General features: G+C 40.1%; 2 protein-coding genes across 2 annotated transcripts in view; both read right to left on the reverse strand.

Moving 5' to 3' along the window:
• Nucleotides 1-12,432, reverse strand: part of notch3 (notch receptor 3) — a 360,298-nt gene that overhangs the window by 279,706 nt on the left and 68,160 nt on the right. The window lies entirely within an intron of this gene.
• Nucleotides 5,636-6,123, reverse strand: LOC137355565 (small nuclear ribonucleoprotein E-like). The gene has a single exon (XM_068020817.1). The coding sequence runs from the start codon at nucleotides 6,084-6,086 to the stop codon at nucleotides 5,808-5,810; it is 279 nt and encodes a 92-aa protein (XP_067876918.1). The 5' UTR covers nucleotides 6,087-6,123; the 3' UTR covers nucleotides 5,636-5,807.

Raw genomic sequence — 12,432 nt, forward strand, 5'->3', positions numbered from 1 at the left:
CCTCGAGCTGTATACACCAAATTTGGGTTTGCTGTAAAATGTACATGGCATGTAAAATGGAATGGAAGGGTTGTGAGGCAACTCACTCCTGTATTGAAGAAAACTGATTTCCTTTGCACTTTCTGAAATGTCAATTTGGTGCTGTTTTGAACTGTTTTGTTATGTATTCTTTTTTTACAGATTTTTATGAATAAAGTATATTTTTGGAGAAAAGAAAAACTAATACCTCAGTCTGGTCTTGCTCATAAAATTGAGTAGCAGAATTAAACAGCATTCAACTCACTTCACAATTCTGTTGACTTTTTTAATGTTTAAAGTTACTTAAACATTTAAGTAAGGTTAAGTGTTTTTGGTGTGAATTTGTATCATAATGGCTCTTTGTGTTTGTTGTGTAAGATGTTCCACTGATCGTATTCATTCCTGATAACTACTTGATCAATAACACCACATTAATAACACTAATGCAATGATCAATTTGAAACACTGCACTTGTACAATTATACATTCATAAAATGTAAATGGATATTATCCTTTATTTAATTTATAAATTATGGATGATAAAATTTCAATATTTCCAGTCTCACAAACACGCTAAAGGAGTACAACTCTGCTAAAAGCTGGATTTGTCATCTTGAAACTCACCATTGGCATTCCTACTGTGTGCAGAACCTTTCCACAAACTTTAAACAGTACTACTGACATAAAAAGCCCCTATTTTATGTCATAAACTCAACTAGTTTTCTGACACAATAACTTGAGAATTAATGGTTGTTGGATCAATAGTTGAGGAAAATATTGTGTTGAAAGTTGGAACGAATACAAAGACATCAGAGCTGGACAACGTCAAAGAAAGTAATGTCGAGACTATATTTGCAATAGTTTTGAGGTTAGCTATTTATAGTGGGACCAGACCCTGTTGAATCATTCCCTAATCCAACACTATTTCAACAAAGGTCTGGAGTTTGTTCATTGCATCCCATCAGGCACTAGATAAACAACTGGAACAGAACAACTGTGGGAAAATATTTTACATCTCGACAGAGTGGATATGGCAGCCCTAAGGAAGTTGGCTGTGAGGACTTTGTGTGGTTCTCATCCAAATCCTTGTCCAGACCATGTTCTTAAAGCAGGCTTCCTTGACAGCAGGAGTATAAAATTCTAATTCCAGTGCTGTTAATGACTCAATTTCTTATTTTACATAAAATAAAAAGATTAAATACCTGCTTACTTTCAAAGGGATCTGTGGAACCGCCCGACAGCAAAAGATTAGCAGCCACTGAACTTATCAACCTCCCTACAGAGAGTCTGGATTAAGGGATGTTTCAATGACCTAATATCTATGGAAAATAACCATGGGTTAGAGGGTACATGTACTACACAATGGTGACACCAGAAATTATATAGATTTAAAAAATCTACTTTTAACAGTAAATCACTTTGAATAAAATTTATTTACAAAAGATACCATGAACCCTGGTATATTCCATTTGCCTTCCTAATCACTTGTTGTACCTGCATACTAATGTTTTGTGATTCATGTACAAGGACACCCAGGTCCCTCTGTACAGCAGCTTTCTGCAGTCTCTCTCCAGTTAAATAATATTCTGCTTTTCTTGTCTTCCTGCCAAAGTGGACAACCTTACATTTTCCCACATTATAGTCCATCTGCCAAATTTTTGCCCACTCACTTAACCTATCTATCCCTTTTCAGACTCTTTGTATCCTCCATACAAATTGCTTTCCTACATACCTTTGTATTGTCAGCAAATTTGGCTACAATATAGTTGGTCCCTTCATCCAAGTCATTAATATAGATCATAAATAGCTGAGGTCCCAGCACTGATCCCTGTGGCACTCCATTAGTTACAGTTTGCCATCCTGAAGATGACTCATTTATCTCAACTCTCTGTTTCCTGTTAGTTAGCCAGATCTCTATCCATGCTAATGTATCACCCCCAATGCCATGAGCTCTTATCTTCTATCGTAACCTTTTATGTGGCACTTCATTGAATGCCTTTTGGAAATCCACAGACACTACATTTACTGGTTCCCCTTTATCCACCCTACTTGCTAATTCCTCAAAGAACTCTAATAAATTTGTCAAACATGATTTCCCTGTCACAAAACCACTTTGACTCTGTCTGATTGTAATGTGATTTTCTAGATGTCCTGCCACTACCTCATTAATAATGGATTCTAGCTTTTTCCCAACGACAGACATTAGGCAAGCTGGCCTATAGTTACCCACCTGCCTTCACCTGATCTGCCCTAGACAGCACATGCAACTTGTGCTCCCCTGTGAAAATCACAACATCCCCCATTAATGATCTCTTAATGAGTTCCTTAACCAGCTTAATTGGACTTAATCATGGGCCAGGCAGGATCGTGGGGTTGCCCTTGCCCCGTCCTGGTGAACGTGGTCGGCGCCGTCAAATTGGCATGCCAGCCAGCGCTGGTATTTTGGACCCCTGCCTACCTCCATTCCCGCCCCCAAAATCCAGCCTACTGACTCGAACTTACTATTTGTTATTCTTTAGTTTGTTTTCAAGCTATCTTACTGCTGTAGAACAGGTGCACTGAAGTGGTGGTGTGACGGAGGTGAAAAGTGAATAGAAATTTGTGACAAAAGACTTCACAATGCCTGCTCACTGAATAGAAATATAAAAAATCCAAAACATATTCCAACTACAACCACGCCATTCATGCCTTTCAACAATATGTTTTGGTGCATAACAGGTGCAGCCAGATACAATTATAATATGGGTGGATGGCTCGCAAATTTGATCCTGCTAATTGTTGTTAATTTTGAGAAATCTAGTACCACACAAGGACAAGGCTCAGATCGCCAATCCATTAATACATGCCCTTTGCAGTCCTGGTACAGCAAATGATGGTTCACTCTGCATCTGAATTGTATATCCTGGCTGAAAATTCCCAGCAGGCGGAATTGACGTGAGAAACTTTGCTGTCAGCATTCTGGAAGAACATCTTGGGCTAAAACAGGGTGTCCTGTGCTCCTGGCATAAACTGGAAGCCTGGCTTATGCACCAGCAGCTCCTACAGTGCCATTCCACTCATAATCAGATACTCTGTGCTGCTGCAACACCTGGACTTTGGCTTGGAGTGGGCAACCACTGATCAGCTGCACTGCTCTACACGGCTTTGGGGTACATAGACAGGAGTGTTTGTTACCACTCTACCATTGATATTTAAGGTAACAAATAGGCCCAAGCCTTTTACAGGATTTTAACTCTTATCAAACGGATGTTGTCTTTCCTCGAATTCCACATTCGTCTAACACATAACTTTTGCTTTTTTAAAAAAAAACTTGAAGACCATAGTGCATCTAATCTCCCTGGATAACCAAGCAACTGCAAGGGACAAGTGGATCACTTCTGTTAAGGCTTTCACCAAAGCTCTGAAATGGACTTCCTGAAGGTGTGCAATAGCGAAATGTGACAAGTTTGTGAAGTTTTTCCCATTTCAGACATCTTCTATTGCAATTAAAAGTATTGAGATATTGTGCAACTATGCTCGACAGGGAATAATTTTGGTATTGGGCGATAGTGTAAAACACTCAATTTTGGCTCGGCCATCTGTTAAAGACCTCTCCCAGTATTCAGTTCCATTAAGTTCAATCAATTCCTTGAGAACTGTAGCAGAAATCAAAAGGTGAATCATTGCCACTTTGAGGAAGGAAAATAATCTAGAAAAATTTTAACACCATTTTTAACATCAACACAACGGCAATGAAACTGATCTTGCTCAGTGGTATAAAATGGGCAATAACAAATTGAAAGCCTGTTTTACACCCCTGCCTGATCATGTTCTCCATTGAAGTAAATGAAAGTAAAATCAGGCAGGCTTTAAATTGCCCCACTTGAGAAACCAGCCAAGAGCAATTTCACCCTCAATGATTCTTGAATCGTGGCAATTCCATGACGTGAATGAGATCATCATATTATGTCCTTATTAACAGAGGGGAATAAATCCAACCATGCAACAGCAACCTTCAACACCAAGAATAAAATACTAACAAGACTGCAACTTGCACTCTTTAAGCAGAAATCTGGTTGTATTCACTTCCATCCCCATTCTAAATGTACTTTACAGTATTCAGCAATAAAAAAAACATTTTAAAAAAATTTCTCCATCCTCTCCTCACAGTGCTGAATCTTGCTGGGGGGATAGCAGCCCTGGTATATCATCCTTGTGGCCATTCTTCATATGAAAAGCTTGAGATAATGAATCACATCAGGTTATTTGACTATGGGAGCATCAGAGCTTCATCTTAGCCTCAACCAACACCCCGACTTATGCAATTTTCAGAAAGGATCAATGGACAATGTTCAAGAATGGAAACCCTGGATGCCTTTCCCTCTCCTTAGTCTGTGGAACTAAGGAAATTTACAGCAGTTTCCACACTAACTCTGCTGAAATCATCTATCCTTGCTGTGCTAGTGAACCTCACGCTTGGTCTAAAGCAGCACTGATAAAGGCATCCAAATTTATTCCACATACACGCTGACTGACAGAAGTGTCGGTGGATATAGGGAGGGGGAAGTAAAATTAAATTAGACTGCACTTGTGACTAGGCCATTTTCACATCTAGTATTGAAGAGGTTAACATATTGTTAGCTTACAGCACTGATTATGTTGAGGTATTCATGCATTACAATTCACCAAGGGGCAAAAGACGGCTGGCATGCTATGGGAAAGCATGCAACATTAATCACTAACATAGCTAGCTTTTCCTGAAGCCTGAGGCTTTGTGCCAATGAACGGTGGCGGGAAAGTAAGCAAGATTGACAAGCAGCTCAGGCAACGCATATAAACAACAAGGAGAGGAGGGATTTAACATATTAAAGCTAGATTCTAATAGTAAACTTTGCCAAGAAATGTCATGTTTGTGTCACGGTTGCTCTCCAAGTTTTATGGAAGGGTTTGTACCCAAGTTGTTGTCTCTCACAGCCCCACTCACCCCAAAAAAATAGAATTAATTTTGAAATACGTCTTGTTGTTCAGAAACACTGCCAAAAGCATGAGTCCAGAGTCCAAGTATCTCAGACACCATATTAACATTGCAACATAGTGGTTGGGATGCAACTTACCCGCTTTATAAATCAGGGCCACTGTTTTACAGTGATTAAACAAGTATAGTCCAATTTTTATTGCATGGGATTCAAGATCAGATTCTGCAGCTCTGTCCACTTTTAATTAAGCCCGCTGGTTTACTGTGATTGAAGGAGAGCCCATGATTTTCAACTGTATTTTGGGGATTGTATTCCATAATTCCTTCCAGGAAGAGCACATTAGAACTGATGCAATGTCACCAATTGTGTTTAAAAACATTTTTTTCGAGAAGCCTACTTTTGAAATGAAAACAAATTGCGCAGGAAATTTTTCTTCTTTATCTCCCATTTCCTGAAGACATTGGGGGTAATTTTGATTGTGTATCATGTAAAACAATTGATAGTGAATTGGCAGCCTGTTTTACATCTCTCCTGAGTTTTATTTGCATTGGCGTGCTGCTGATTTGCTTGCATTGTGCTTTGTGGGAAAAGCCTGCTGTTCTCTCATCCTGCTTTGCTCTGTCCATGGGGAATGATGTGCAGGTGTTTCTCCTTTTTTTTTTATGTTCAACTGAGTTTTCTTTATTTCAGAAAATTACTTAGGTACAAAAACATGTCACAACTTAACTTGCTTAGCCACGAGACCGATAACCAGTATCCTAAATGCTTTCAAAACAACAGGTAGAAGATATTTCGTGATAGTGTGTACTCCGTGAAATTCCAGTGAATCCATTCCTAACTGTGGACGCTCTGTAGTAAGGTGATGTTGTCCCCTTTCAGCATAACACGACCCAACGGTTTTCTTGATTTCGATTTCATGTGAATTTCCTCTGCATCATCCAAAACAAGGTTCATGTATTCATCAAACCCAATTATACAGCCTTCTATCCTCATGTTGACTTGCTCATATAACCATACTTGGATCCTGGATCGATTCTGAAGGAATCTGAAAATAAGATTGATGGGCTGCACCATCACTTTCTGTACTTTCTGCGCCTGCCCGCGGTACGCCATGTCTCCGACTCCAGCTCCGTCTCGGCGACAGCGAGGGAAACACCTGATGCAGAGAGCCTTGGTGAGCTGCCTGATGCACCAGTGGACGATGAGCTGTTTAGCACATGACACATCAGTGCTGGGACATACAGAAATAAGAAAAGGGTCCCATGACAAGGGCAGGAACCTAATTTCAATATTTTCAGTGTTTTCAATAGTTCTGGGATGTAATCCAGCTGCCTGAAGAGAAGCCAATCCAATATGGTGGGCAATGCATGTCTGGCTCAGAATGAGTGCTTGTTTCCTGTCTGCCATTTAGAGGCTTATGCGCCTGTTTAGCATCCAAAAAACGGGCATAGCACAAACAATTTGCATTGCCTTTGTTTTCTTCAGAGAAAGGCCGAAGGGTCTGTTTCAGTGCTGTATCTCTCTATGACTCTAAGCACTGACTGCTTTATCAGATCTCTTATTTCATATTTGCCTTTCACTGTCCTGTGGGGTTTTCATATAAATTTCTTCTCAAATCTTTCTCCTGTGCTCTCCCGCAAGTGCTGCCTCATGCCAGGGTAGTGTTCCACAGGTGCTGACAGCCCAAGAGATCACTCTTTATTTATTATATTGGACAGTGAGTTTCAGCAGGCTATTTGACCTCAGGGGGCCTGACACTGTTCTCACCCAACATCCATGGATAGCACTCATGAGCAGGAAACCTGGCTGGATCAGCTAACTTAGTAAAGGTGGAGGACAATGCCCAGGATCTTCTGGTCTGTAAGACTCAGTTCCATCTCATGTGATACTACGCAGTGAATTTCATACCTGATCAGTTCACCTTTCCAATTCCCCATGGTCACTCGTTGACCGCTCTGGGATAGTGACTGCATTTTCTCGTCATTGCAATCATGGGAACTGATATTGTTGAGAATAATTTGGCTGCCTTTCCAGTACATTAGGAATTGTTTATTTGCAAGTATTTGCACTTGAAGAGCATGTCCACAAGAAACAAAAGGAAACCAGAAAATAATTACAAAAATAAACCTCTAATGTTCTATAAAAAAAAGTCCTTGTAATGTCTAGTTTTTTTTTAATAACTTGCAGTTGTGATTCTAACCATCCTCTTCTATGAAGTCACACGGTGATTTTTAGAAAAATTGAGTTAATGACAGGAAATATTTACAGAGCACTTCACGCTTTATGTTTACATGGGACTTGAATAGCAGCTCCTTGAATAGCGCTCCTTTGGTAAACATAGCAGGAAGTACATATGTAGGACCAGGATGAAATTCATCCTTAATCAACTTCTTTACTTCAGAAGACCAGGCCAATACGAGAAAGCTCATTCACTACAGGAGTCTGAATACGGACGTCAGCCACACCTCTGGCTGGAGCTTGGATTTCCTGGCTGCAGAGAATGTCACAGCGGAATATCGAATACTGATCATCATTTGCACTGATAAGCCACTTAAAATGTTCCAAATCTATGTTCTGAAACTCCAGCCCACTTTGCACATTTCTAGTATTCAGAAGATGAATGTGTAATTCTTGGGCTGTTTAAAGTTAAGGCTCATGAGTATAATAAGAAAGAAGCTTCAAAGTGCTTACAGCCAATGAATTACTGTTTTTGAAATATAGTCACTATTGTAATGTAGGAAACACAGCAGTCAATTTGAACACAGCAAGTTCCCACAAACAGCAATGCGATAAGGACCAGGTAATCTATTTTACGAATGTTGGTTGAGGGATAAATGTTGGCCAGGACACGAGGGAGCACTCACCTGTTCTTCTTCAAAATAGTGCTGTGGTAACTTTTATGCCCACCTTACATTCCTGAAAGATGGCACCTCTGACAGTGCAGTGCTCCTTCAGTATTGCACCAAAGTATTAGCTTAGATTTGTGCTCAAATCTCTGCTGGAGAACTTGAATCCACAACCTTCTAACTCTGAAGCAAGAGTGCTACCCACTAAGCCACAGCTGACACGTACATGGATTGGATGATTGCAGTGGTCCATTGTCTTACTGGCCAAACCATTACTTTAAGCAAATTCCTGTAAAATACTCTTGGCATCACAGAAATGTCATCTGTGGAGTGCAACTGGGGCAGGATTGAGTAATTTATATTTTACTAAATTAACTTTGGGATTAGGGAGAAATTTCAGAGAGCCTCGTCTGCTTAAATGTTTTATTCATGGATGGACACCTCCTTCAGCTATTAAATAAATGGTAGAATATCTATGACAGGAATATGGTAGCACACTATTGAAACTTGCATGGGTTTTTAAGTTTGGCTTTAACACACACATGTGAAGGAGGGATAAGAAAAAGCCAACTGACTCATCCAGTCTCTCCTATTTAGGAATGGTGCAGTCCACATACATCATCAATCCCACCCCAGTCACCCAATCTGCTGAGAAAGGCAGAAACCTTGGGCAATTTAGGATGAATCTAAAGGTGAGAAATTCATGTACAACCTCATGAAGTCTATGAACACTATTTTTTAAATTATTATTTTCTGGGATGTGGGCATCACTGGCAAGGCCAGCATTTGTTGCCCATCTCTAACTGCCCGTGACAACTGAGTGGCTTGCTAAGCCATTTCAGAGGGCAGTTAAGAATCAACCACATTGCTGTGGGGTTGGAGTCACGTGTAGGCCAGACCAGGTAAGGACAGCAGATTTCGTAGAGTCATTTCTGGCAGAGACGAAGACCATTCAGCGCATCAAGCCCATTTCCTTCCTTAAAGGACATTAGTGAACCAGATGGGATTTTACAAAAAGTGATGATAGTTTCATGGCACCATTAATGAGACAAGCTTTCAATTCCAGATTTATTAATTAATTTTACATTCTGCGAGCTGCCATGGTGGGACTTGAACCAGTGACCCCAGGGCATTAGCCTAGGCCTCTGGATTACTCATTCAGTGACATTACCACTATGCCACCATCTGTCCTAACTACTACATCTAATTTCTATAACTCAAGATTTATTATACTTGCAGGAACTCACCTAGCTCTCTTTCGTACTGAATTCATACTTACTGCACATTCTGGAAATCCATTTCAGAAGTCACTGAATGTTTGCAAAAAGAAGTACCCCCCCCAGGGTCTAACCTGAACCCGTGTTTTCATACTTCCCATTGATGCCCCCAGGCCTAGCTTTATATCTAGCTCGAACAACCTATATAATCCATATATAATCTTTTCCCTTCATCATTTTGGGGAGACTGGAGTGGTGTCCTGTGCAATGATGTCTCTTCACTCTTGGGGTGGGCCTTAATGTTGTCACAGTCAGTTGGGAGGAAATTCTCAGATTCTGTGTTGCTCACTGTGCTTGAGAAAGGGCTGGAGATAGCGTTCAACAATCCTGTGCAAAAGGAACAGCTGTCAGGCAGTGTTGGTATCCAAGATGGTAATGGGCTGAGAGTTTAATACAGTCTTTGCGGAGAAGTTTCTACAGATTGATGGAATTGATAAAATTGGCGAATAATGCCTAGAAGTTCTGCAAGGGTTGGCCAGCGGGATATTGGTGGGGTTTTTTAAAAGGCATTTACACCATTTTTCCAGGGTTTCCAAAGTTATAGCAGAGATTGGGAGAACTATGTGGAAACATTCCCCTAAGGAGTTTGAGAGAAGCTGTGATCCAGTCTTTCAAAACACTGAATGATAATTTCTCATGTGGTGCATAAACACTGGCATAATGGCCTGTTTCTGTGCTGTAAAATTTTATAAAACTTATTGGAGATTTTATTGGAAACATTGCAGCACAGTTACCATCTGAGAAAGAGTAAAAATGGCAGCTTTTCCACAGGAGGGTAATCTGGCTCCCAAGTGAGATATTCTCAGTGTCAAAATATTCTGGACCATGTGGCCTTTTAAAATGAAATACATGTTAGCAGTCTGAACTATCTCCAATGGATTCATAACCATGATATCAAATTTAGAATCAATCAGTGTGAAACTGGCAGGCTGCAGGGACGAAGGAAAATTGGAAGGATGGACTTGAGGAGCTTTTATTTGGTCAGAGTATTAGGAACTTGAATTATGCCTAGTCTGAATGTTATTGGTGCTGTGCAAGGTGAAAAAGGTTTGCAGGATAATGATATCTGAAAGGGGAAATTGTGTGTATTTGATTGTCAATATTATGCCCCATTCCCAGCCTGTCCGAAAAAGGGATTCTCACTTCTTTAACCTTTTCACCCAATTTTATAATTGTTTAAAGATTTAATGCGCTGAACCAAAATGAATAGATTATAAATGAATAGAACCAAAATTATGAGATGATTATAACATTTAAAATAAGATGGCTGTGAAGATGCAATTGCTAACCAAAGGAAGATTATTTGTTGCAGCATATAGAAATTGGGATTTTATATAACATTGCTAACCAGACCCATTATGTTAATTTTTATGAGATGCACTTTTACAGCAGTGTATTCATTCATCTGTAGCTGTATAACAGATTATCTTATTGTTACGGACACTTGGGAGTTGGTATGGGTGATTTCCACTTTTCACCTCTCAACTAACCGCAGATAGTGTTTTAAAAATAGTGTTTTAAGGGTCAAATAGACAAACGACAGGTTTCTCATAGGTTAAAAAAGATATATATTTATTTCTGCACAATAACTGAAAAACATTTGCGACCTCACTCACTCACGCATTCACACACACACAAAAAGATAGAGAGAGTAGAGAGGTAGCATGCAGTTAGAGTCCAATTGTGGTAAAAGAGTTTGTTGTTTTAAGAAAAATCATTAGAAGCTTTTTGGGAGGAATGGTGCAGGCCTGAAAGTTCTTTGGCTTGAAAAGGATTAAGTTTTGCATGCTCCTTGTGGTTAATCTGAAGTCGATGGTGGAAATCCTGGTTCACTTTCGCAGGTGGGAGAATTCCAAAGTCACCTTGCAATCGCTCTGCTGCAGTAGTTAAAATGTGTTGTCAGCAGGGCTCCTGCTTACCTGGGACTATCTCACAGCTGTTCTGGCTGGAAAAAAAAACCTTCTCTGGCTGTTCTGTCCCTCTCCCTCCAGTGAGAAACCTTTTAAGGTAGAAACTTGTCAGGTTGGGGTGTCAGTCAGGTAACTAAGGGCTCTCTCCCCTGGGGTGATTCATACAATGTTCAAGAATATGGGAACCATTGTTCCATAATGGGGTCTGAATGTGGTCCTTTCTGATGAATAGGTGCTCTTCACACTAATTATGGTGACCTTGCCACAGAGACAGGCTGTCTGCAAAAAGTCTTTGTTAGTTCATTCCTGCAGATAAGAATCATCAATATGTAATGGGCTCCTTTCAATTTCAATGGGTTCTCCCCAAAGCTAATTCAGACAAGATTAACGAGTTTCATCTTCAGTAGACAAACATGTATATTTCCAGTGCAGGGGCATGGAGGGATGTATCACCTGACCTCTTCTTCAATTTTGTTGGATGGTCAAGTGCCACAGTTTTTTACTTTTTCATTTCATAATTTCTCCAGTTCATTGTTTATTTCATCACGGCTCTTTCCAAACATGACATTATGTTTAGAAGCTAAGTTACAGTCATGTTCTGCACTACGTCTTCCTGTACATGACTTTTTGCCATCACGCAGCATGTTTAAAGAGAATCAGATAATGTCCAAAAACCTCAGTCAAAGAGTTCGACTTTAAAATAAACCAGATGTGCACTCCAGTGACGGGTACGATTCTCTATCTCCCCCAATCCTGAGAGGTTTGTGCAGGGCCACAATTAGAGGTCAACTTACTCTCTAATATGGTTTCCTCTCTTTCCCTGGGAAAGCATCTTACCTTTCATTCTGCAACTCCCCAGAAAAGCATAATGAGGTAAAAAGAAAATGCCTTCCTAGCATCCAAACAAAATGGAATACCTTGGTTCTATGCCTGTTCCCCGAAGTGTTGTTTACTCCTATGATTTGACTTCTGTTTTCCCTCTATCCCTGTAGCTTGCAGTTTAGAACCAATTGGTAAAAATGCAGGCTATTTATATTTATAGAGCATGAAGGTTCTATTAAACATGGAGTCCACTGGATATTGCCTGATTGGATGTATTGCTTTTTAGATGTATTTTTACAATGGACACTGTTGAAAGCTAATACTTCAGCATTATCTTTCCATGGCCTCTCCCAAAAGACAAAGCATTGACATCAGAGACTATGAGAACTTCTCACCAATGACCACTGCTGGCAACAGTATGTTTCTGGTCAATAGGTGAAGCCCCTTGGTGTTGGCTGTGATGCTCCCTCTAGTCAAGTAATATATTATTATTCAAGCCTCAATTTTCTGATAATGACAAAAATAGACTTAGGCTAGCTAACGGCCAAGGTGCACACATGCTAACACCTCACGGGGCTGGTTGCAATGAATGTTATAGCAGGAG

Source organism: Heterodontus francisci, chromosome 43 (assembly GCF_036365525.1).
Source record: "Heterodontus francisci isolate sHetFra1 chromosome 43, sHetFra1.hap1, whole genome shotgun sequence".
Classification (NCBI taxonomy): Eukaryota; Metazoa; Chordata; class Chondrichthyes; order Heterodontiformes; family Heterodontidae; genus Heterodontus; species Heterodontus francisci.

Excerpts from the sequence above, each read along its gene's own strand:
- LOC137355565 (XM_068020817.1), bottom strand. The coding sequence starts at position 6,086 with ATGGCGTACCGCGGGCAGGCGCAGAAAGTACAGAAAGTGATGGTGCAG.